The sequence below is a fragment of the Esox lucius genome, chromosome 11, assembly GCF_011004845.1.
Source record: "Esox lucius isolate fEsoLuc1 chromosome 11, fEsoLuc1.pri, whole genome shotgun sequence".
Classification (NCBI taxonomy): Eukaryota; Metazoa; Chordata; class Actinopteri; order Esociformes; family Esocidae; genus Esox; species Esox lucius.
The window spans coordinates 22467942-22494736 of NC_047579.1; the positions used below are offsets into that span (position 1 = coordinate 22467942).

Here is a 26795-nt window from a genome sequence, read left to right on the forward strand (position 1 = left end):
CCCAGTGGGTACAGGTTAGAACACTCACACTCTTCAGATGGGGTGAATGTAGTTCTCTAAGCCGCTCTAAATCCGTGAGATGTGTTTTTCTGCGGTGGAGACATTTCTGCATTTCCTCCAGTGATACGCAGATTTAATCAAACCAGCACCCAACTAACATGTCCAAACCAAAAACCATCAGCTCCACCGGTTTTAAAGAGCACTGAAGCACAGCAACACGGAAATAGGTAATTTAACAAATGTTCCTCTAATATATTCTGAAAAGAGATCTCCCTGTAACAGTTTGAACTCTGCATACTTGGGGATTAATTTGCAGTGAGAGATTAATTCTGACTGACGAGTTCAGATTATTTCCCTAACAGTGTCTGGTTCATGGAGATAAAGCCCTAAGCCTCCATCAACACTCCAGTCAACACACACAGACACCCACATTTGTCATTTACTACCCTAGTGGAGAGCACAGCAATTCATCTCATTTGAAATCCTAATTCCCACGTACTCCTTAACCAACCCCCCAACTTTAAACCCTTCATTCTTACCTTAACCTCAATTTACATTTTTAAACGTAACCATAAACTGAAAATAGCCTGTTTCTCTTAAATGTACCTTGTTTTACAATTTCCTCGCAAAGATTTATGGTCCACCAGGTTAGTAAAGAAAACAAACACACACTTTCACATGGCCCAGGCCCGGATCCATTGGAGATCCATACTTTTGGAGCCGGGCATTGTCTCTCCAGATAGAATCTGTGCCCCCCCAGTTTCTTTCCCCATAAACACTGCAAATGGTATATGAATTAGATGTGCCCCCTCATTTATCAATAAATCTCCACAGTCATTTCATCCTAAAACCTTAAACAAGATATAATTCTTTTTGAACACACTGAGAGGGAAGCTGACTGCTAATTTTAGCGCCAGAATCAACCTTGTTAACGAAGAAACGATTCGTTCTAGTGAGTGGTTTCTCTAGTGAAAATGACGGTCACAGTGGCGGTATTTGCAAATTGACATTCTGCTATACAGGCATGGTGATATGGGTCGTTACATTTTCATGTTAATGAGTTAAAAAAATCTAATTTCGAATTAGGTTTGTCTTAATTGTTATTATTGTTTTTGTACTAACCTAATCACAAATAGTTGAGTGGGTGTAAAATGCAAATGAGTTTACCAATTTATTCAAGGAACACCAAACCATATACATATGTCTGGACGCACAGTTTGTACAGTATCTGATATTACATGCTATTTTAATCTAGTAAATCCATACACAATTGTATTATAATTTTAGGAATGATTTAACAAGGCTGGGCCTCTGTTACTGCGTTGACGTCAGTGTCCAAACGGCCTGAGACAAATAGACAGTCAGCTGCTTCCACGCACAGGTTCCTGTATGGCATCTCTGACGCCTTTCGATCCTGACACACACACAGGCCCTCTCTCTCATTTCCACCCCCCCCCATTTTTTAAAACCCGTACCCTTTGACCTTCCTGCCTTGGTATATATAGCCAGTGAGGCTATCAGAGTTCTCCTGGCAGCCATCATGAAGGGCATAGTCTCATTCTGCTGCTTCGTCAGCCTGCTGGTACTGACCTCAGCAGGTAAGAGGCCTCAGTCGTTTACCGTTTAACATGTTCTTGCGAATGTCCGTGATTTTGCGTGGATGTGTGATTTTGGGCTTGTCAGTGGTATTCGTCATTATAAGACGGTAATGAAAAGCACCGTGCTGGGGTATATTACAGCTCAGGACTCAAATGTATCAGAAGCAGAATGTCCCGGTTGGGTGAATGTAAATGTGATGGTTTGTATGCAGACACATTGACTGGATCAACTTTACTTCAGACAGGAAACGTAGCTTGGTCTCTTTGCAAGTATTTGTGGCCATTCTTTGCTTTTAACATGGTGGTCTTTAACACTTGTAAAGATGGATTCTTCTGTCAAACAGTTATGTGGGTTCATAAGGACAGAGAAGGAAAATGTTTTATTTCTGCTGTTACAAGTGAGGACATAAAGGGGTCCTGTGCATGTGCATATACACCCGTGTCTCTGCTACCTAGCGATGCCATTTAAAATCAAAGGCTTTACTCTGGTAGACCACTGAGTTTAATTGGGACAGAATATTTAAAGCCTCTGTCCTTTTTTTTGGCGGTGCAAACTTGGCATGTCACGTAGTCTCTTGTTATTTTTAAGGTGTGCACATATTCCTTTATTAAGTTTCATGGAGATTTTTACTACACACAAACACAAAGACGCTGTGACTGAAATACACCAGAAGCTTTGGCGCGGGGACGCTTTGCCAGCTGTCCTAAACGTTTCACCAGCTGATGGAAAGTCTCAAAACTACTAGAGAGTACCGAGGGAAGAGAGCACACCCCCTCACTGTCTCTCCCTCTGTCTCACATCCTTCAGTTTCTCTCTCTCACTGTCTCTCCCTCTGTCTCACATCCTTCAGTTTCTCTCTCTCACTGTCTCTCCCTCTGTCTCACATCCTTTAGTTTCTCTATCTCACTGTCTCTCCCTCTGTCTCACATCCTTCAGTTTCTCTCTCTCACTGTCTCTCCCTCTGTCTCACATCCTTCAGTTTCTCTATCTCACTGTCTCTCCCTCTGTCTCACATCCTTCAGTTTCTCTATCTCACTGTCTCTCCCTCTGTCTCACATCCTTCAGTTTCTCTCTCTCACTGTCTCTCCCTCTGTCTCACATCCTTCAGTTTCTCTCTCTCACTGGCACTCTCTCTCTCTGATTCTGTCATTTTAGATGAATGGATAAGGGAGGTTTTTGGACAATTGCCTCTGTATTGATTAGCTGCTATTCAATTGGATTCATTCAAATACCACATGCTGTTGTTTTTAATTGTTTACAGTTGCGCCAATAGCTTTATCTCTCTTTGACTACAGACAACACAAGTGGTGTTGAATTGAAACGTCAGGATTACCCGTAGGTTACATCCAGATGTCCCTCTGCAGAGAGAAAGAGATCCCTTGTGAGTAGCTCAGTTGCTGCCTATTACCCTTGTATGTCCTTGGGTTCCTCTCAGCCCCCGGGTGACAGGCCTTTCTAACCCATTCCCAGCCTGCCGTCAGGTGTCTAAGATTGGAAGGCAGGCGTTCTGTAACCGGACACTGTCCACTATAGATCCCCCATCCCTCTTCTTCTCCACCCCTCCCAGGCCCAGTGCTACCCTTTAGCCACATTTCATCCACAGCTGCTGTCCCCCTGCACTGTCACAATCACAATTTATTCCCAGCAACCGGCCTTATAGGGGCATGCATTACCCAGACAGGAGGGGCCGGAGCAGGAGCACACATGGCCTGCAAGTTTGGATCTTCTGACTAGTGTTGATTAGCAAAGCCATGTGGATAATACTGTGTTTCACTGATTTGGTTTGATGGCTTTGTAGGTGAAAATGTAAACAGTATTCAAATAACTTTGGCACTTTTGAGAATATTCCATTGATCCTATTGTGCCAGCCAAGGTTTGCTGAAGTTAAGAAGGCAACTGTTTAAACCCAGCTTTGTTTGTATGGGATACTGACTCCATAGAGCACCATTGCAGGATAATGTTGTTGTTGTTGTTATGGTGGGATTTGAGATGATTCAGCCATCCTGATTTTTCTTATGTGGAAAAGAAAAGCAAGTTTCTCTGGGCTAATCAAGTTATTATTAGAACTCTCTTGATTACACATCTTCAGCTGTGTTGTAATTGGACCCAATAATGAATTTGTAATTTCAAATGGAAACAGTATATTTTATTGAGGGAATCCTACAATGTGGAAATTGGATCCACTGCTTGACCTCACGGATCCTTTCTATTCTAAGAGTCCAGACAAAAATGACATGCTATCTAGGTTCATTAGGTTATATGGTACAGTATTTTATACATTTTATTATTGCAGTATTTCAATCAATCCATTAATTAATTAAGAAATTTACATACACTTTTCATTTAGCAGATGTTCTTATCCAGAGAAAATTGCTATAAGTCCATCTTGAGACCAATAGGTGGGACCACACCAAATCACAGTCATAGCAACAAAATGGTGTACTCAATCAAACAGTTTAATAGCAAAGTCAGTGAAGGATTGTAAAGTGCATGGAATCTTAAAGTTATAAACTGTTTGTTGAATGTTAAAAGTAGACTTGCATTTTGAGGAAGGGCCAGAACACAGCAAAGCACAATGATATTGTCCTGGTATGCAAGGCTGTCTTTATGTTATAAATATACGCACAAGTAATTTAGTTGATTCGTTCAACAAAGATGTACTTGCTATCCTGACTATACCATGATATGGTGTTTTTGAAGGCCTGGAAAGTTCTAGATTTGGACTGCTGGTTTTGTGTGTGGATTTAGTGATCAGTTAGTAGCCAGTTGTTCCAACCCTTGTTAAAATAATGTCTTGGGGTCAGTGCTTGGCCTGTAGTAGCCACCTGTTTAACCAGCAGTCACTGCACTAATAACTGGAGAATTGTTATCTTTCTACCTAAAGCTGAATCCTTTTTATAGATAAATTATACATTAAGGGCCAGATTAAGGGGTAATAAATTAAGCCTAGTCTAGGGAAACAAAATCTCAATGGAGTTAGTCCTAGACTAGACTGTGTATATGAAACCATCCTTAAAGGGGAATAAGTGCTAAATTAAAGGCTGTCAAACTATATTTATTTTTCAATTGTGTTAACTTGCATTATTTGCGATTGAGCGGTAGTGTAAAAAAAAAAAAAAACACAATGTCAACTTGATATAAAATGGCACTATATATTTTCGTTTTATAAATTGTGTTTAATGTTTCCAGTGTATCTGCAATGCTTTCAGAGAATGCAAAATAGTAAAAAAAAAGAGACTAAAATGGTACCTTGATTTATCATGTTTTATCTTGATTTTCAAATGTTCTGTAGGTGCTGTTTTCTCCTGTGTTCATGTGTTTTTAAACTAGAGGAGGCAAAAAGCTAATACACAAAACTGTTGGGCACTCTCACAGTTTGTGTCCCCCATTGAAGGGGCCAGGGGCATCCCTCCGGTTCTGGAACCCCCACCCCCTTCAATCAAGACATGCTCCTTAGCCTCAAGGTCAGTCACTTGGTTAGTCCCGTTGGATCCGTGACAGGAGGGCCGGGATAGTCGATTCAGCTCAACGCCCCAGAGTAAAGCCCCCTTGCAACAACCTCCTGGCTTCCCTTTGCTCCTCCTCCCATTCCCTGTGTGTCCTCAGACTGATCCTCACACTCTCCTGAGGAATCACCACTCCAATTCGCCCTCCACCACCAAGCACCCAGCCTACACAGCCATGCTCCAGACAGTGTTGATGCAGAAGCCTGTGACATTGGCGAGCGAGCCTTTAAGCCATGACGGGCCTCTAAGATTTGGTCCTAAAAACAGCCCTGTCCTGTAGTGCTTTAAACATTCTAGAACTATAAAATACCATGGACTTTGCGACTCCATTTTGGACCCGAGCCGAAAATTGGTTTGCCCTTTCAATCAGAGTCTATGTAAGGATTCGTACATTGGCTTTAAACTATCGATAGTGTATGGGAGTTTGAGTGTGTTTATGGTATGTAATGAGTATGTGTGATGCCTGGGAAAGGTGGACACAATGACCGTTATATTTTGTTACTGTAATTGGTCATTAGGAGGTTACAGTAAGGAGATTTGGTATCTGCTTAGTATTGAGAATGTTTTAATAGAAATGCTACATTAAAGCCTGCGGTGGTCTGGTGGTCTAAGCTACCTCTTGTGTAGCTACGTCATATCACGGCAGCATGGCTTTGAATCCAACCCCCGCTAATTTCAGCACACCCTCCTCTCTATTTAACTCACTGTCTCTATCCAATAACTTATATATAGAATTTGTTGTGTGTGTCGACAAGAACACATGAAAAAAATCTGAAAACAATTGTTTTATATATTTATATTTACCCAAATCTTAGGTTGAGCAGAACAAAAGTGTCATCAGGCAGTTAGCATGTCTAGCACAGACAGGAGATTAACAGCATCAGTCAAACGTCAGTCTGGCTCAACAGCATGCCGTTGTAGCAACGTCAACAAAGTTATTGGGATGCTACACTGGAAATGTGGCGAGACAAACAGCAGTAAAGCAATTGCAGAGATTGTCTCTGGTGTTACTTGAACACAATATGCTTTTTTATAAGCAAATCTACACAAAGCAGGGCTGACCCGATGGTGGGCTACCTACAATTTGAAGGCTAAACAGTGCATTCAAATATAAATCCTGAGGCTATGATGTTGAAAATATATTATAAATGGAAGCTGCCAACATATCACCTATTTATAGTTCTAAACTGTCGGTCAGAGAGAGACACAAACAACTGTGTGGAGCAGCTCACTGAAGACAGGCCGGTTAGGAAAGATTAGCCATGATAGGTCTTACTACCCGGAAATGCCAAGGATGTTATGGTGTTACTTAAGTCTTTAAAACATCAAACTGATGTCCGTTGAAAAGGTTGCAATGAGACTTCCCTTTAATGCAGTTATTCCTCAACTCCTTTTTTGAAGCGTAGCAGAGATGAGAGAAAACAAAGTTGAAGTCAATTAACATATATATTCTAACTAGAAGCATTCTTTCTATTCATTCATGACAAAATTCAGCATTTTTCTAGTTTTTTCCAAAACTTCGAATACAATAAAAATCCATTCACATCTGTGCAGGGTGAATTTTCTAATTGTTCAATGTAGCTTTAGAGACAAGCATAAAATGAAACTGCTTAATGTAATCTTTGTTTTTCACTTTTGCTTGTGGTGTAGTACATTTAATTGACCACCTTGAGTTCCTAAACTGCAGCTCACAGAGTTTAAGGAGAGGTAAGTCTTTCACAGCCCTGGTGTACTTTGGCCTTGAGTATTATCTGTTTTTACTATACAGTGACCGTCAAAAGTACTCACCACCTTATTCTTTTCCACATTGTGTTACAAAATGAAATCAAAATGGATTTAATTAGCGTTTTTTTCTAAATTGATTTAATTTAATTTCAGCCACTGATCCACATAAAAAGACCATCATGTCAAACAAAAAGATAAAATCTATAATATGTTTAAATTAATACAGAAATAGCGGGCTTCGCTAAACGTAACAACCGCAATCCCGCATAAGCGTTGTCACGACGGTGGTTCTAATTTTGTTTTATCTACACAGGTTTTCCCAGCCTAGCGACGAGCGCGTTCACATAAAAGGTGAGGTGTTTGCACCATATGACCAAGGCCTAATCCCTAATCCCAATGTCCACACTCAGACAGAGCAACGAGGGCTTAGGGCTGTCCAACTGTCAAATCGTCAAGTGCGCAAGGGCTCTTTCGCAGACATTTTGGGCCCTTTATATGCACCCTTTTCGTAAAAAAACACGGGGGTTACCAGGGGTAGCGTTAGAAATATCCCGGCAAACCCGCCTTATAAGAGAAGAACGGTAAACTAAACTACAGTAACAATGATGGCACATAGAACACATGAAAACAGGAATCACGTAGTATATTCAACTATTTATTTTAGTTTTGCTTAATGCTGGTTTGACCAAAAATAGTTCATTGATTATGGATGAATATAGATTGTTATTGACAATTACCTCTTTTCCACTCAGTAGGTCAAGAGCCTGCAAGACAAATCAGGCAGTCGGTCAATTAAGTACCTTGGCCGCGAAGAAAGTAAAAATAAAAAGTCCCAAACCCACAATAGTGGGCAACACGTTTCAGCGTCGTCAAGGTAAAATGATAGTCGCAAAGTGCTGTCCCATTACTATTTATAGCATTTAGAGCCCTTGCAGACTCTTGCACTCAATCACTTACCAGGTGACGTAAATTAAATCTGAGGGTTTAGGGGGGACATAGGGATTGGGCCCAAGTCTACCATTCAATAGTGATGGCCATACGAGGCTTCTTTACCGTTCTTCCAGAAGCAGGATATTATGCTAGCAGCGCTAACTCAGATTTTCCTTTTCAAAATAAAAGCCACCATTGAAATATATAAGGCAGTATAGTTAGCAATCTCGTGTATACGTCTTGTGTAATGTCCGTAAATCTGAGTACTGCCAGCATAATATCCTGCTGCTAAAATAACGCTAATGAAGCCTCTTTTGGCAATCACTACCATTCAAGAGGAGCAAACAATAATTTTAGAGAAATATGAAGTATATTTAAATCTATATATATAAGCAGCAGTTGCTGCTCCCAAAAGCAGTAAGGAAAGCAGGCAAAAAACTGCCGACTCTGTAAATGCGTAGCTAAATTACAAGGCTTATCAATGTCAATGCCCCATGATTAAGGCACACGGTCTGACTATAATTACAATTATGTAGGCTACTCCATTAAATTACTTTTCTGCTTAGAGGAATTCTTATGGCGTGTAAGAAATGTTTTGCGGCACTCAGTACGCAGTTGCAACCCTGTCAGCGTTAAGCAGTCTTGGGAGCAAATAAAAAAAAATATATCAAGTTAGAAGGTGAAACATCATGGTGGGGAGAAAGACAGTCCAACTGTGCTGTGTGAATATTTCTATGTGCTAAAAAGGAATGACCTCTAATTGTCCAGGTTACTGCTTTTTCTGAAAACCTTTAGTTTTTACACATGCAGGCAGTGTATCAGTATGACCAAACAATGACTATCCTAATTTTTCCTTTACCTGAACATTGATGCTGTGGAATGACTTGGGATTAACACAATTGCATTCATTCCCACCTAGCGATGCTGTAACTTGAATATGGGAGCAATGTATGGCACCGATCACTCAGGGGAACCAGAGTTTAATTTAATATAACAGTAAACGTCATAGGGTCTACATTATTTATAGATTAACTTGTCAACGTAAGTTATTGTCTAGGCTACCTGCCATTTCATAAAAGCCCTCTTTAATAGACTTCGTGGACAAGTGGCCTGGGAACACAGCAAATGTATCAACTTGCTCTGTTAGAGCAAGAACCACCTTGCGAATTGCGCGGGAGACCATGTCGATGCTTGAGTTCTCCGCAACACCCACAGCATACATAAAACTACCTGTAGAAAAAATACGCAACGTTATGCATACAGTCTGTGGAGCACTTAAGCGCACGACTCTGATGTGTCGCATTGGAAACATACGGCTCAAGAACCTGACAAAGATTTGTAATTCCCTCTGATGAGAATCTATATATTTCATAAAGATACTCATCAAAGAAAAACATTCTTGCTTCTCACTATCTGCGCACAGAGCTCCAAGGGATCTCCGAAGAAAGGTGACGCAATTTTCAACAAGAATTGATTGGTCAGTAGGCGGTGCTTTTATACATGTTGATCTGTTATCTCGAATATAACCTGCTCCGGATGTAATCTGGTAACAAGTGAACCACCGTTGTGACATTGACAACCCAGGGTTCAACTTGAAGTTAGCTCGCTAACCCCAAATCCTACTTCGTAGTAAAGGCCTCGGGACATTTATCTTTTTGTTTTTTAAGCCATTCCGGTGTATATTCGGCTTTATGTTTGGTTCATGGTCATTGTTTTGCTGGAAGATTAATCTTCTCCCAAGTCCCAAATCTCTTGCAGATTTCAGCAGGTTTTTCTGCATGCATTTTGCACACAGATGCGTTCCAGGCATTTACATAGAGAAGTTGACGGAGTATTCCCGGACACTCAGTTTTTGAGGGCAATCTGTTCTAGACAGATTCCCAGTGGTGCCATATTCTCTCCATTTCTTAATCATGGACTTTACTATGGTCTGTGATATTCAATGCCTTGGGAATGTTCTTATATCCAATCCCTATTTGATGCTTTGAAGAACCTTCTTCCGCATTTGCTTTGAATGTTCCTGTCTTCATAGTGTACTTCTTGTTAGGAATTGTACTAACCAAAAGTGGGACGTCCCAGAGACCGGTTTATTTAACCTGAAATCCTGTGAAACTCTTTAATTGCACACAGGTGGACACGATTCAACTAATTATTTGACTTCTAAAGACAGTTGGTTGCAACTCAATCAGATGTCATTGCAAAGGGGGTGAATACTTATGCAATAAATTATTTTCTGTTCTGTATTTGTTATTAATTCAGGACAATTTGCAGATTTCTATGTGTTGATAAGGCAAGAAAATCATTATTGATTTCATGTTAATAATAAGTCCAGAGCTTTGAATACTTTTGAGAGCCACTGCACATCACTTTGCATAGATTTAAAAATGTATTGACATCCCAGAATGGTGTGATTAGATTTGCAGAAAGTTCAAATAGGTTTGTGCAGGAGTCATTGTAAATAGAATTTTCCCCAAACAATTCTATTTTTTCGTGTTAAGGAGATCATAAAGAACAACTTTGTGAAGATTTTGTATTTGACAAATGTCAGATAGAACCTTTTAGTCCCAAGGTATTATGGTCATTCCAGCCTGTTTCCTCAGGATGTCCGTATCTCGCATCAGTTCCCTGGATCCTTGCACTCTCTAAATGAACCACTAAGGTGCCGGAAGAACCTTCTGATATGAACCCCAGGACATCTGTCGCCAAGCAACCATGTGTATGTCCTCGTTAAGCCAGTCGCCCAGACCATGTGTCCGTCCTCATTGAGTCTGTCGCCCAGCAACCATGTTAAGTTTGGAGAAACATTCCGTTCGGCAGCAGACGGCACACCCAATCGGTATGCTGTCGGTAGAGTTGTAGATGATGATAATTTTATATCGGTTTGGTGTCTGTAGAGCCGTTGATGATCATTATGTTACATCGGTATGGTGTCGATATTGCTGTAGATTATGATTATAATGCTATATCGGTATGTTGTTGGAAGAGCTGTGGATGATGATAATAATGGTATATCGGTATGCTGTCGGTAGAGCTGTAGGTGATGATATGCTATAGGTTAGTAGGCTCTGGGGTTTTGGGGGTCTGGTCAGACTGATGCTCCCCAGGCCTTAATGTCCTTAGGTGGGGAGGTTCTGTGTCACACCTTAACTAAAGCAGTTCAGAATTTGAGTTTTGCACCCAATGGTATCACATGTCATAAACCTCTTGATATGAGTGTCTAATTCATCACCTGATGCTGTGAACATACAATTCCTTAATCTGTACCTTTTAGTAAGTTATGTTACCATATCAGAACTAATGTTTCATGAAGTTCTCAAACTTTATTTATCAAGAAAGTATTTTGGGTTCAGCTTAATGTCGGATAAGGATAATCTAGCTGGGCCTGCAAAGCAATGACAGATATTTGTTGGTATAGACCACTATGCTATATATGACCATACATGCTGTAGTACTATCATATGTGGAAAAGTCACACATAAGCATGGAGCTTACAGACTCTAGTCATTCAGTGTGTGACTGTGTGTTTTACTAACAGTGTTTGAGCAGAGTGTGAAACCCAGAGATTGAGTTTTGCTCTCCACACTTCAACATTGGGGAGGAAAATTGAATAAACTTCACTATAATTAGGCTGCTAGATCTTGATCTCTCTGTGAACCCTGTGGATTTGCCCTGGGCCATGAGTTTCATAAAACGCCTGAGAAGTGTCCTGCACTCAAGATGCTGACAAAAAGAATACTAAATGTCTGTGGAGGTTTTCTTTCCATACAGTGTTCAACCGATCCAGTTAATGTGGTGTAGAAGTTGAGATGGAGTGTTGATTTGTTATGTTGTCTTGTTACGCACAAGTCGTATCACATGGTGAGCAGTTAGACTTTTTTGTCATTATTCTTGTTTTGGAGGTACATATTATTTAATGTTAGGATAAGGATTATGGGTAGGGAAAAACACATCCAGGTCAAATTTGAAATTACAACCGGTTTGCAATGGAATGTCCGTCCTGAACACTGAAACCATCACAAAATGTCTGCCTTTGGGGAAGATCTGACTCCAGAACAAAATTCCAGTTGACCTGAAAACCGGAATATCCTGTCAGGGGCGTGGTGGGAAAAGCGGTTTCAGGTTATCATAAAGGCCATGGGGTGTCCATAATGGAGGGCAGCATCACTATCAGAACTAATTCTATTCTACAATGGCTGGAATACTGTCATCCACACCTACCACAGATGATTGTCAGACCCTGACTTAGGCCTACTGTCACAGAAAAAAGTAAAAGACATTCCTTCCATTTGATTATATATCCTATTATAATAGTCTTTAGGTTAAGCCCAATATGGGCAAAACTCTCATTCCCAAAAGGGATGAGCACCTTTTTGTGTGGGTCCTCTACAGGCTTACAACAAGTATGGCTGACAAACGGATCATGTTCGATTCTCCACTCAACCCAGGGTCAAGGGAGCATGGGCAAATACAGAGGCCTGCACTGAGTATGGGGGTTGGGTGGCAGGTGTCATAGCTTTAGAAGATAGTACCCCCCCCCCATTGCCCGAAATAGCCCCACAATGGCTCCGGGTGGAAAGAAGAGGGGGGAATAGAACTGCTCACTCTATTTTAGGGCTTGGAGTTTTAGACGGTGTGGAGACTCGCTGGCCATCATTGACTAACCAGGCAATGTACCGGACCGTTTTAACAAGCCGCTGTGCCAAACCACTCTGCCTGATCATGATTATGCCCCTGTACCAGGTCACGTTATTTTCCCTTCCAGACCAGTGTTCTGTATCAGCTGCTTGTAATGGGTCTCTGTACCTGGTCACTGTATCTGACCAGGCCGTACCAAACCAGAGTACATGTTCCTTTAACCAGTAACTGTAATGTTTCTCTGTGCTTTTAGAGCTTGTACCCCCTTTGCCTGCTGTGTCATCGAGTGTCCTGTGGCCTCGTCCTTCTTTCTGTGTCATGTTTACATCGGCAATATGCTGTTGTTGGGGAACTTCATTGTATCTTGTCATATCAGGCCTATTATCCGCTGCTAACCTTCGGTTGTTGGTTGTTCTTGGGTAGTTCTGGGAGCAGCATCGTCCACTTTATTTTTAGCAGGTTGACTCTGCAAGCTCTGGCAGTGCCCAAGTAGGTCTTAATCAGCCAACATGTGTCATAAGCTTCCTGGCGCTGAAAGGAGCATCGGTCTGGGGTTCATTTTAAACTTGAGCAGGAGAATATGTTCATTATTAATACCTTCCTGTGGCAGGTTGTTCTTTCTGGGTAATTTGATGCGGCATCCTTTTGAATCTTGGCCAACACATATGTAGCCACGGTGGAACACAGTGAGCAGTAGCCCTCGGATTGAGTTTGTATGGGCAGATTGTGCCAATGTAAAAATAGATGTATACAGTAACATCGATTAAGTCTAAGCCTTGAAGCGAGAGTTGAAAGCCCTTGTCCACAACTTCATACCCCACCGAGAATGCTAGCTAATCATAACTCACGGTTGTGTTTATGAGACCACAAATGGTAGAAAATGACCTGAAGCATTTACTACCAGTGGGAGTCCAGTTATTCAAAGGATCTCTTCAGCATTTGGGGGCTTGAGGAAGGGGGGAGGGGTCACATGCCGCGTGTGTGAAGAGGGGAGAGCGGCGTAATGTGTTGAATGCTGGTGATGAGGCATATTTCACCCAGTAAAGTGGAGTGGTGTTGAGAGGTTACACCTAATCCTCGCCGGTTCTTTCTAGAACGGCAAACCTGAGATCCTGCAGGGCCGGCGGAACCTGGCGATGGTGCAGGATGTGGATACAGCTCCTGTCATTCCGAGTATTTCTGTGTTAATTCTGCGAGGATACGGTATACTCTGGTACTCACCGAAAGGCTCTTATAATCACTTAGGAAGGTTACAAAGTTAGGTTGTAGAATCCCTAATTTGTGATCTAAGTGTAAACCTCACGACACAAGGGTTCTGAATTATTCTGGTCGTTTTGCTGCATGTGGCTTTAGTCGACAGATGTGTTTGGGAATTTAAAGAGAATAGGCCGTCAAGTGTCGCCAAGTAGGGAGAAGACCTGCTGGAATAGTGCTTCAAACGGAGCACAGTTCCAGGTGCCAGTCTGTCACCCATGGCCAGATACCATGACGTTGGTTACCTCAGAACAGTAAGAAGATCCTATTGATAATCTGGAAACAGACTCCTCTCAACATTCTAGCAACATTTGCGTGAGATGGCGGTTGAGATATCCCCCCTAGGTTTCTTCTGTGTTGCCTCGGCAGGTAATAAATCGCAAGCTTTTATAATAATAGGTCTATTGCAAATGTTTTTAGATTGTAATGTACTAGATTGGATAATATCTCCAGATTGTTTCTAGAACCTTGCAGAAGAGATATTCACTGTACCTACTAGGTGCAGTGATAACATCAAATCTAACCAAAGAAAAATGTCCCAATCTGACCCAATCTGAATTATGAGTTAAGTTGTGTATTCCGGTAAGAGTCCAGTCTTTTACTCCAGTTATGGTGAAGGTATTCTCTGAGTTGCTGAACCAGTTCAGTCACCAACAGCCAAGTGATCTGTGGTAATTATTCAAGTAACCTGGCATGACCTCAATGCCACAGGCACAGGACCCCCTCATAGTTGAGTTACCAGCTGAGGATCGAGACCCAGACCATAAGCAATACCCATATCTAACTATTCCCTTTGGTCATTTGTTCAGCCTATCTTAAAGTGAGCAGACATTTGCCTTACACATCCCAGGGCACCAGACTCTTGTGGAGCTTTTGAAGTCTGTGTTTCCGAGGGAACATTTGGTGACTAGTGGTGAGGAGGTACTGAATAATTGGACGGGAATGGACTGCTTAGCGACCACCTCCTTTGAATGGGCTGGTTCCTATTCCTGGTTGGACATGGGGATGAGAACTCAAACGTGACGGCTGTCCTGGTCACCGTGAGGAATATGCAACACTTCCTCCTAGGATCACTACTTGTTGACAGGATTTACTTCATTATTTGTTTGGCGATTTAATTACAATAATCCAATAATATTATATGATACATTAAGAGACAGATTAAGGCTAGTCCTGGACTCAAGCGTCAAACTTGATGGAGATCCTTAATTTGATCTATTTTTTTTTGTCCAAGATTTGGCCTAATCTGCATCTGCAAAACCATCCATAACTGTGTACACTAAAAGTTGGTTTCACAGATGCAGATTGAGTTGGATTTTAGTCCTAGACTAGCCATAATTGGCCCCTAGTAGTTCAGTCAATGAGCAATGAGTCAGTTACAGAATTTGTATCTATCCTCTTAGAATTTGTATCTAAGAGGCTGTACCTGGGTTCAACGACCCCCAGCCTGGAAGTGTGAATCAAATTGACATCCCAGTTGTCCCTCATAGAAATATAATAAATGGAATGATCACATTTTGAAAGTCTAGTGAATGGATCCACTCAGTAGGACAGATTTGATCTATTACTTAATCTATGGCCTACCTACAGTACAGTGAGTGGCCATGAAATTATGTCTGTTATTGGGTATTGGCCACACAAGGACAGTCCAACAGAGACTCACATTCAGACAGCAAGTAGAGGATGCAAAGCTTGCTTACATATTCATGAACAGTAAGGGGAGAGAATTAATGAGAAAAAACTACATAGCTTACTAAACATCCATATTTTGCCATCAATATAGCGAGAAACGGGGGAAAAGACCGTCACAGAAACAATTAGAAACAGACAAGAGGAATTACAAAAAGATGGACAGAGAATGAGTGAGACAGACAGACAGAGAACACTAATTTTTGGTTTGTTATAATACTGGGGAGTCCCCTACTACATACACAACCTGTTGTTATAATACTGTAATAATACTGGGGAGTCCCCTACTACATACACAACCTGTTGTTATAATACTGTTATAATACTGGGGAGTCCCCTACTACATACACAACCTGTTGTTATAATACTGTTATAATACTGGGGAGTCCCCTACTACATACACAACCTGTTGTTATAATACTGTTATAATACTGGGGAGTCCCCTAATACATGCACAACCTGTTGTTATAATACTGTTATAATACTGGGGAGTCCCCTACTAGATACACAACCTGTTGTTATAATACTGTTATAATACTGGGGAGTCCCCTACTACATACACAACCTGTTGTTATAATACTGTTATAATACTGGGGAATCCCCTAATACATGCACATCTTGTTGTGTTATTCTATAGAAAATCTATAAAATGTCTTTATTTATTTATAGCCCGGCGATATCTAATTAAAGAGCTGATCCTACTGTAGTAGCAGCTCTGCTCAAATGAAATAAATGAATATTAATTGTGGAGAATACTCACATATATTGCGTTTCATTCAATGTCGCCTCCCCTCTCCGTTTAGAGTATCTCTCCAGGCCTAAGATAAATGTTGACAGGAATGTCTATAAATGTCACAGCTTTTTGGAGAGAACTTGAACACAACTGTATCTGAGTTTGAGGAAAGGTCACAGTGCTTATTTTTATTTCACAGTGAATACAACCTAATACTTAACAATCACTCTGATACCCTGGCTTTGTTGATCAGATGCAACTTATCTTATCTCATCACTGGATTTGGTTTATTATGGATTTATTATATAATATTTAACACAGAGTGACAACAACAATAAAATTTAAACATTATGAGCTGTGCAGTAATGAAAATGTCTTTCTCTCACTGACCCTCACTCACCCACCCTTCCCCGCGTGCACAGACACACATACACACACACACACACACACACACACACAGATACTCATAAAAAGCAGTCATATAAAAAAATGGCAAATGACAGCATGTCCACTACTCCTTGGCACCCCAACCAGATTTTCCAAACAGCATGTATATCTATTAACAGCTGCTGTAAATATGCAATTAAACATTTGTGCCAAAATGTGATTTGTTATCAAAAGGATATAGGGGACTATATGGGGAATGAGGCGTTCAGTACGCTAATGACATAGATGTTATAGAGACTTTGACCTACCAGTAAATCCATGTATATCACACCCATGACTGAAAACCTTGTTTTAACACAAAGGTCCCTGTGAAAGGTGAATGTTGTGTAGGAAGAGAGAGGTCCTTTACAATGGATTCATCAGTCTTCTTCCTATGTGTCTTATGTCAGTCACATGCAGTGGCTGGTGGAGGGATGATTGGAAAGGATGGGTTTATTAATGGAATTTTACAGTAGGCCCTACCCGCCGTCAAATACCCCATGGCTGTTAAACCTGTCCTGTGTGCAGAGATCCACTACGACTGACTGCAGATTTGCCTTTTCTGTCCACAGAGGAGGAAGAAGACGTCATCGCCTCGACCAACATCCTGAGAGACAGATCGCACATCGACAAGACCCTGAGGCTGGCCTTTGACGACAACGCAGCAGAAAGCTATAATGGTGAATTTTTCAGTTGAAGTACATTTCTGTAAAAGAAAATATGCATCAAGTTCTTGAATACACAACTCTGGGCCTTAAAGTGATACTGTGTAGAATCCTGCCTCTAAACAAAGACACAACTGGTTTCCTCCTCGTCTTCCCTTACAGACGGAGACTATTGTAGTACCAGCTAGTCCTGGGTGATTTAGGATGGGGGGATTATACTGCAAGTCAGGAGTCCTATCAAGTATGAAAACATGTTAATGAGCTGAAGAGTTTCAAATATTGTAGTCATTATCAAATGTCAGACAACTCACCGTAACGCACTACAAACAAACAAAACATAACAAGAAAATGAACAGCAGTTTTGTTGATTGGGCATTTGAGATAATGTGCACTTGTATTGTTGCTGTGTCAACCAAGTGCATTTTGTCTTTAACTGGACATCTCTTTAATTTATAGCCCCCTCTTTTTCAAGGGATCAAAAGTAATTGGACAATTGACACAAAAGCTGTTGACAGGTGTGGGCTATCCCTTTGTTTTTTCTGCATCAATTAAGCAGGTAAAATGTCTGAAGTGGATTCCAGGTGTGGCATTCACATTTGGAAGCTGTTGCTGTGAACCCAGAACATGCAGTCAAAGGAGCTCTCCGTGCAATTGAAACAGGCCATCCTTAGGCTGCCAAAAAAATTATAATCCATCAGAGAGAGCAGGAACATTAGGAGTGGCCAAATCAACAGTTTCACAACATCCAGCCATGTGATGAACAATCTGGCATATAATAATCCAAGTCTACCATAAAGAGAAGACTTCATGAGAGCAAATACAGAAGGTTCACCACCAGGTGCAAATCATTCATAAGCCTCAAGAACAGAAAGGCCAGATTTAGCCAAAAACATCTAAAAAGGCCAGCCCAGTTCTAGAACAGCATTCTTTTGACAGATGAAACTAAGATCAACCTGTACCAGAATGATGGGAAGAAAAAAGTATGGAGAAGGTTTGGAAAGGCTCTTGATCAGAAGCATACCACATAATCTGTAGAACATGGTGGAGGCAGTGGGATGGCATGGCCATGCATGGCTTCCAATGGCACTGGGCCACTAGTGTTTATTGATGATGTGACAGAAGCAGCCGGATTAATTCTGAAGTGGGTTGGGATTTATTGTCTGCTCAGATTCAGACAAATTCAGCTAGGTTGATTGGACGGCACTTCACTTTACAGATGGACAGTGACCCTAAACATACCCCGAAAGCAACCCAGGAGTTTTTTAAGGCAAAGAAGTGGAATATTCTGCAATGACCGAGTCAATTACCTGATCTCAACCTGATCAAGCATGCATTTCACTTGCTGAAGACCTAACTTAAACCAGAGAGACCCACGAACAAGAAGCAACTGAAGACAGCTGCAGTAAAGGCCTGGCAAAGCATGACAAAGGAAGAAACCCAGTGATAAGTGATTCCAGAGTGGTTCCAGACTTCAAGCAGTCATTGTCTGCAAAGGACTCGTGACAAAGTATTATAAAATAACATTTTGTTTTAGAATTTTCTTTGACAAATTGTCCAATTACATTTGAGCCCCTGAAATAAGGGGACTGTATATGAAAATTGTAGCAATTTCTAAACATTTAATGCAATATTTTTGTTCAACCCCTTGAACTAAAGCAGAAAGTCTGCAGTTCAATTGCATCTTGGTTGTTTCATTTCAAATCCATTGTGGTGGGGTAAAGAGAAAAAATTATGAAAATGTTGTCAGTTTCCGGACCTAACTTTATTTCTGGTGAATGCCAGTTCTGTGAAAATGAAGTGAATATCTAGTTTTTAGTAGTTTTGTAGTTTGTGTTTAGTTTTTTGTGAACTGATAGGCATTCCCTTCATGTTCCAATCTTTTACATTACATTAATTTCAGTTCTCCAATAATTGGAAGTAAAAGATCCTTTAACTTATCACAACCCAATCCTTTAACAAAAAAAAACACCTGATAATCTGATAATTGCACCTATTGAATTATAAAATCTCTCATAAAATCTTTCTTCATAATTCTATAAAATGTGTCTTGGTGCTAATAATGTACTATCGCTATTGAGTGTGTTTCCATGGTTTTATTCATATTGATATTTACATTCATTACATAATTCATGTGGTTCTTTGTGTTGTCTTCTTGTCAGTGAATGGCAGTTCTGAAAATGCAAATGGTTGTCTAGTGACTCACTTCATGGTTAAATGACAGTGAAAATAATAAATGTATATACTATATATAGCACATTCAGTATATATAAATGCCAGAAGTGTTATTATTGCCTAATCCATGGGTTAATGAATCACATAATAAAACATAATGATTGGGGTCTTAGAGACATTTGTCATGTAGGCTTCCAAAATTACACCCTATTCCCTAATGAATGCACTTTTGAAAAAGGGATCTGTGGGGAAGAGTGTACCATTTGGAATGCGGAGTGGGCTTGAATGTGAGATACAGAACCACACGGAGCCGGAGTCGTAATGGACCTCTTCTCCATCAGTGCTAATGGGTGACATCGTTAGCGTTAACGAGTTCACAATCTTCTATTCTTAATCTGTTTTACTTTTATTCCCCTCTCTCTTCCTTCCTTTCTTTCTTTCCTTCCCTCTCCCTCTCTCCCCCCATCTCTCACTCTGCACCTCCCTACTCATTCTCATTCCATTATGACCTTTTCATTACATTTGTACTCCTCCCTTCTTCTGTCTGCCCCTCCTCTACTACCCGCCTCTTCCCACCCATTGGTTATTATTGTTACATTTCATACCTTCACTGTCAAATGAACTAACTTTGCCACCCTTCTACTCTGTCACTCCATCTCCACTCCTTAACCTGGTCCCAGGGTTCAAACTGTTGGACTCCTGGGGGTGCCCAATACCGCACTTCAAATACATCGACTCTTGGGGTTGCCCAAAGCCGCTCGGGGGTGCCCAACATTTATATATTTCAAAAAAATATATAGATATATTGGGGGGGCGTATGCTTAGATCATTTTATGTTTTTAAGGGACGCCCTACCCACCCCCATTTGAACTGGGTTTTCACCATCCTACCCTCGTTCTTTCTCTTTATCTCCCCCTCCAGCTGCTCTTCAGAAGTTGCGTAAGATCTACCACTCAGCCATCAAGCCCATGGAACAGGCCTACAAGTACAATGAACTCAGAGCGCATGAGATCTCAGGTACAGTGAGGGCTTTGCCTGGCACCTTGCTATTGCTTCCATTTCTTAGTGTATGCTGGCTTGGTCCTAGATCTGTTTGTGCTGTTATTTGTGTAGGTATGTATGTGTGTGAGAGAGTTTGTTTGGGTGTGAGAGAGAGTATCTTTGGGTGTGAGCGAGAGTGTGTGTGGGTGTGAGAGAGAGAGTGTGTTTGGTGTGAGTTCTCGTTTTACTATCTAATGAGACCCTGATCCGGTTTTTCTATCTTGACAAGAAGCTATATCGGATTTGGGGTTATGGTTAATGTTAGAATTTGGTTTAAAATTAGGGTTAGGATTAAGTTTTGGCATTAAAGGAGGGTTCAGGAGTTAGGGTTAGGTTAGTATTAGACATAAAATGTAGGTTATAGGGGTTAAGATTAGGTTAAGGTTAGGTTGAGGGTTTAAGTATAATAGTTATTTTAGATTATACTAAATTGCCAGTTCTAACCTTGATAGTAAACCCTACGTGTGTGTGTTGCATAAGCAGACCTCAGGTTAAGACTTGACTGACTGTTGACTGCTGACTTGTCAAAGTACTCAAAATTGCAATTCGTTTTGATCTGACTGAATGCAACACTCTTACTGCCCCACATACAAAAATGAAGCAGTGGTCAGCCCAATCATTTTTTGCGGTGCTGATTTTTGCTTACAGCTCTTGCTCTCTCTCTTTCTCTTAGCTTTCACTCCCTTTTTGGTCAGCCTGTGCAGAACATGATATTTTAGTCAGGAGCAACTGCACTTACCCATTTTGTAACAAAGCTTGCCCTCTTGTGGCATGGCATGGTCGTTCAACCACACACCTGCCCCAGTCATAATCAGAATAATAGGCCTACTGAAATCATGCCATTTTACAGGCCTAGATACAATTGATTATTCAAATTTCTCCAAGATGTCATGCTTCCCTCACAAGTTGGCTAAAGTTTGTCATGCAGAGTATAGAACCGTGTGGAGTGAAGTGCTCAGATGGGAATAGTGTAAATGGATTCGGTGAATCCTACTGCTACCATCAGCTGTAAAGCCTCGACCTCATCCCTTTTTAGGTCACATTTCCAGTCAAAAATGTGATAATGCCCCGATATCTCTCCTCCCCTCTCACTCTGCCCTTTTTCTACCATCTGTTCATCCCTCATCCCCACCGCTTCACCTAACAGCCTACCCCGGACGAACACTGGGTGATGGGAACACAGGTTGGTATGATGTGGGGGAACCTTGCATGGCACTGGCTGAGGTGCTCTCCCCACTCCGGGGACCCACACTAATCAATTAAAAAGGCATTGGCTTAAGCAAAGGGAGCACAGGTAAGGGTGGGAGAGAGGGACATTTAACAGTTTTTCTCAATAGTTCAAAGCTGTTTTTTCTAAACTGTGTAAAATTTAAAATACAAATGTCATCAATGAATACAAGATTTCCTGTTCATTCTTCTATTATATATATCTGTTTACACAATACTAACACATTTTTATTCAAAGCGAAGAAATGCTAGAATTTTCAGTGTTTCTGTTAATGAAATCTACAGGAGCACACAATGTTAAAATGTTCTATCAGCGTTCCATCATATACAATGTCAGGGAACATTTTATATACTTTGCAAAAAGATTTTTGCACTTTTAGGGTTTGTTACACTAAGATACTTTGGCTGGTCCTAAATGGCTACTCAATCATTCATTTCAGACCTTGATTTGGTGTGGTTGAAGACCTATACTATACATCATATCATACATACTGTAAACCTATTTTTCCTTATACTCTCAAACTGGGCCTTGTTTTTCTGGTTCCTGTTGAAAATCAGACCTCTACTAGTCTGTGGCAGCCTTAGAGTTCTGTATCTTCTATTCACTGTTTTGACAAATTACAAAACTATTCCAAGAAAAGCTTTTAGGAACTTGAGAAAAACTGTTATGGCATCGTTGGGAGTAATTGGTTCGTCGTTGGATAATCTTAAAGTACTCTGTAGTGAGCTCAAATTGGCCATTTATTGAATTTTTTCATGTTTTGGAGAAATCCATCCAGATAGTGGTATTATTTTATTTTTTGTAAAAAACATTTGAGGCTTTTGTCTCTCTTTTTTGACAGTTTCTCTCCTTTATATGTTGTCTTTTATTAAAGGTTTTTGCTTTTTACCTGTGACATGGAATTACTAATAGACAGAACATAAATCTGACGCCAACAAACACAGTTTCCATTCATTCTCACCCTTTAGCTTGCTGTAAAAGCCATTCCTTTCATGTGCCTGTTCGTATGGTTCTGGTCGTGTGGTTTCTCTGCTTCTTTTATGTTCAATTTTGATGTTTGAGGATTTTGACATTATGCTGTAGTGAGCTCTTTTGGTTTTACTATCTGTCTTACCATGTTTAGGAAGTACTCTGCCTAACACAGGCTTGGGATGCATCCAAAATAGCACCGTGTACTCTATATAGTGTACAGTTTTGAGCAGAGACCTATGTGAGCTTAATGCACAATAGAGAAGATGTGGTACAATTTCAGACAAAGACCTAGACAAGGACTCAAAGATTCCCCCACTCCATGAAGAGATGTTCTGGACCACAGTTTTACTGTATCTTCATAATTGTTCAGCTGGTTGTCTATTTTCAGACTAGAGAAATGCATTTAGTCAAATATGTCTTAGCTCTGTGTCAGACAGAAAAATAAAACAAATGTCACAACTGCATGTGTAGCGTACAATGAAAATATAAATTTTTTTATGCAACAAAATATATTTATTAGATAGCATCTACAGTAAATTAAACCAATGAAAGCAATTTCTGTGAAATCAAAATGTCTGTGGTTGCACCTGACCCCAGCTTTGCTGTGCTACTGAAAGCTACCAGCTGGCTGTCACCTACAAGCATGTGTAACTTACAGCCTGTGGCTGAGGTACCACAAGCCTGCATCTAATTGGACAATGCACAGGGTCCTGATCCCTACAGCCGAGAAACATGTTGTCATACGCAGGAAAGTCTCGAACCTCTGCAACGCATGCTGCCATGTCTGTATTGTCCTGCAGCTGTTCAACATCTACCTTCTGTTTGACATATTGGGAACATCTATTAACATTCAGAGACGTGACCCGTTGCTTTGATTTGTTATCGTTTTTTTTCTACAGTACAAAGGGGAGTTGTTCATTTTGAACATGATGTGAACCTTTCGCGATTCATTAAGTTACGTTTTTGATGTGCATGTTCTAGGTGTCATGTGTTTCATGTCATCATGGTTCCTGTGAATTTCTATGGCTCTAAACATGTTAACCTCCTTGCTGCCTGACAGATGGGGAGATCACCTCCAAGCCTATGGTGCTGTTCCTTGGGCCCTGGAGTGTAGGCAAGTCATCCATGATCAACTACCTGCTTGGCCTAAAGGACAGCCCCTACCAGCTGTACACAGGTAAGCCCCTATAAAACACACCTTGTTTCAGACCTTTTTTTCCCCCCTACCTGGTTTCTGATTCTTAAATCTTCACTAGACTACCTACATATTCTTTCTTTCTCTACTATTCCTCACGTCTTTCCCGTTCTTCTTTGACCCCCCCTGCCACATTTCCATCCTCCAGGTGCTGAGCCCACTACCTCCGAATTCACTGTGATCATGCACGGTGAGAAGACCCGTTCCATAGAGGGTATCGTCATGGCTGCGGACAGCTCGCGCTCCTTCTCACCCTTGGAGAAGTTTGGCCAAAGCTTCCTGGAGAAGCTGCTTGGCATCGAGATGCCCCACAAGCTGCTGGAACGGGTCACCTTTGTGGACACGCCTGGAATCATTGAGAACCGCAAGCAGCAAGAGAGAGGTGAGGCACATTGAGAGGCGGCGTGTGGAATAGCTTGTAGCATACAATATTTTTCTAAGATGCTACTGTGTCATCGGTTCAAATGACGTAAACAGGATGACCTCATGTAACACAATTGGATATGTATTGGTTATCTGAATAATACGTTTATTGAGTAAAAGGGGCTAACAATGACTGCTGACTGTCCCAAGACATTGATGCTAAATGCCCCCGCTTTCATCTCTCCATACAGGCTATCCTTTCAACGATGTGTGCCAGTGGTTCATCGACCGCGCTGACCTCATCTTTGTGACCTTTGACCCCACCAAACTGGATGTAGGTCTGGAGCTGGAGATGCTCTTCCGACAGCTGAAGGGCCGTGAGTCCCAGATCCGCATTATCCTCAACAAAGCAGACAACCTGGCAACGCAGGACCTGATGCGTGTCTATGGCGCACTCTTCTGGTCACTTGCACCCCTAATCAATGTCACTGAGCCCCCAAGGGTCTATGTCAGCTCCTTCTGGCCCTACGAATATGCACCTGACACTAGTCGTGACCTCTTCAAGCGCGAGGAGATCTCCCTCTTAGAAGACCTCAACCAGGTGATTGAGAACCGCCTGGAGAACAAGATCGCCTTCATTCGCCAACATGCTATCCGGGTTCGCATCCACGCCCTTTTGGTGGACCGTTATGTCCAGACCTTCAAGGATAAGATGAGCTACTTTAGCGACCCTGATCTGGTGTTCAAGGAGATTGTGGATGACCCGGACAAGTTCTTCATCTTTAAGTCCATCCTGGCCAAGACAAATGTGAGCAAGTTTGACCTGCCGAACCGGGAAGCCTACCAGGACTTCTTCGGAGTGAACCCGATCAACACTTTCAAGTCTCTGTCTGCCCAGTGCTCCTATACTGGAGGCTGTCTATTGGACAAGATCGAGAAGGCCATCACCAGCGAACTCCCGGGTCTCCTGGGCAGCATCAACCCCAGCAAACCTCCTCCCGGTCTGTCCTCCTGCGAGACCACCGGATGCGGAGAAAAGCCTAAGAATCGCTATCGTAAAAACTGATAGAATACAAGAGAGAGAAAGGGAAGAGAAGGAGGTAGAAGGAGGTGTGTAGAAATGTTAGGTGAAAAAGAGAAAGGGGAACAGCTACTTTTTTTGCAAAACCCCATGCTTGTCAGAAGCCTGTATTGTCATTGTTTGAGGAGACAGGAGAACGGCGGGGTTTCTTTTAGATGATTTTGTTTCTCAGGAGAAAAAGAGGTGATGGTGTGTTAAGGGTTTGGGGAGAAGAGAAGATGGAGGGAGCGTTTGTGAGTATGATTTGGCAGCTGAGGAGAAATTGATGCTAGGAGCGATGAGAAGATTACAGAAGAAATAAGCCACAAATAAACAAATCTACCTCCTCTCTCCTTTGCACAACCACAATGAACTGTCTTTGATTTTGGGAGGGGAGGGGGGCGAACATATTTGTGGAGAAAAAAATAAACAAAAAGGGAAAGAAAATGGTATAAAAATTATACTGACACAGTCAACCACCAGCTCCTTTGTATGTGAATAAAATGGGAAATTGGAAACAGGAGTTGCCAATTTGTTTTTATAAAATCTTAATTCAAAAATGCATTTCAGCAGGTCACAATTCTCTGCAACTTTCTTTTTCTTTCTTTTGAAGTATTAGTTTGGGTTCAGTCTTTTCAAAAGACGTTTGAGCTTGATCTTTTTCCTCTCCTGTGAAGGCATTATAAGCTCAGTCTATTGGTCTAATAATATTGTTACGATTTTAACACTGCATGATATCGGATGGAGTTTAATAACAGATAATATTATAGGTGCATGTATTTACCTTCCTCATTTCTAACTATAATGTTACCCTAACCCTCTGACAAACCTTATGGCGCAGACCCAACAAAACCTATGGTGCAGTAAGATGGCTACTCGGTCAGACAACTTTGTTTTATTTGCTTATTCTCATTCTCTGTTTTTGACAGCCTGTGGTATAAGCACTCTCTTGAAAGCAGAAGTCAGGCTTCAGGAGTCACCTTTATATCCTATTGGTGAGGGGTGCGGGGTTTGGGGCGTACGCTCTGCTTCATTTCTACTTTCCTATTGTTGTTTGAGTCTATTTTGCCAGCCTGGTCACCAAGAACCCTCCTGGCGTAATGCAAGACAAAGTATATACAGGAGTTTGTTAGATCTTGCTACACATTTTATAATGTCTGATAGGAATCCAACATTGTTTTTCAAAGTGTTCTTTTTCCTTTAAATATAAGATTGCCAGCTATTTTTATCAGAATGACCAACAGGATATCAAAGTGAATCATGAATAATAAACAACGTTTCCATGGTGTGACAGTAAATAAATCCAGTTCTGTGTGTCCGAGTGTCAGATGTATGTGTTTATCCACTTACTGTTGAAATGTACAATTTTCAGCCCCACTCTAAATAGGTACCTGATTACGCAAGTAGGCCGTCACTGCTAAATGTAGCATGTTTGACTCATAGATTAGGGATACTTGAATACCGGGACAATCCCTATGTTTTCTACAAAAATTATTTTCCTTAATGTTAACAACATTGCACATATATTTTTGGATCGATCAAAGTATCAGCCATCGCAACATGTATCAGAGAATCCTATCATTTTAATTCTTCATAAAGAAA

The 26795-nt window shown here is 41.2% G+C and overlaps 1 protein-coding gene across 4 annotated transcripts; it reads left to right on the forward strand.

Moving 5' to 3' along the window:
- The first annotated feature begins 1524 nt into the window (after positions 1-1524).
- Positions 1525-26509, forward strand: srl (sarcalumenin). Of its 4 annotated transcripts, none has more exons than XM_010889440.3 (7): positions 1525-1598; positions 17070-17177; positions 20256-20351; positions 21523-21558; positions 23636-23752; positions 23919-24152; positions 24385-26509. In XM_010889440.3, the coding sequence occupies exons 1-7, from the start codon at positions 1541-1543 to the stop codon at positions 25197-25199; spliced, it is 1464 nt and encodes a 487-aa protein (XP_010887742.1). In that variant the 5' UTR covers positions 1525-1540; the 3' UTR covers positions 25200-26509. The 4 variants fall into 4 exon arrangements, with proteins under 4 accessions (XP_010887742.1, XP_010887743.1, XP_019906162.1 ...); XM_020050603.2 differs by lacking the exon at positions 1525-1598 and adding an exon at positions 2918-2980; XM_020050604.2 differs by lacking the exon at positions 1525-1598 and adding an exon at positions 4999-5063.
- Positions 26510-26795: the final 286 nt, after the last annotated feature.

Bases quoted from the DNA above. Each gene is read 5' to 3' on its own strand.
- srl (XM_010889440.3), top strand. From the start codon at position 1,541: ATGAAGGGCATAGTCTCATTCTGCTGCTTCGTCAGCCTGCTGGTACTG. The intron at 23,753-23,918 runs GTAAGCCCCTAT...TCCATCCTCCAG, and splicing joins CCCCTACCAGCTGTACACAG to GTGCTGAGCCCACTACCTCC. The intron at 24,153-24,384 runs GTGAGGCACATT...CTCTCCATACAG, and splicing joins CCGCAAGCAGCAAGAGAGAG to GCTATCCTTTCAACGATGTG.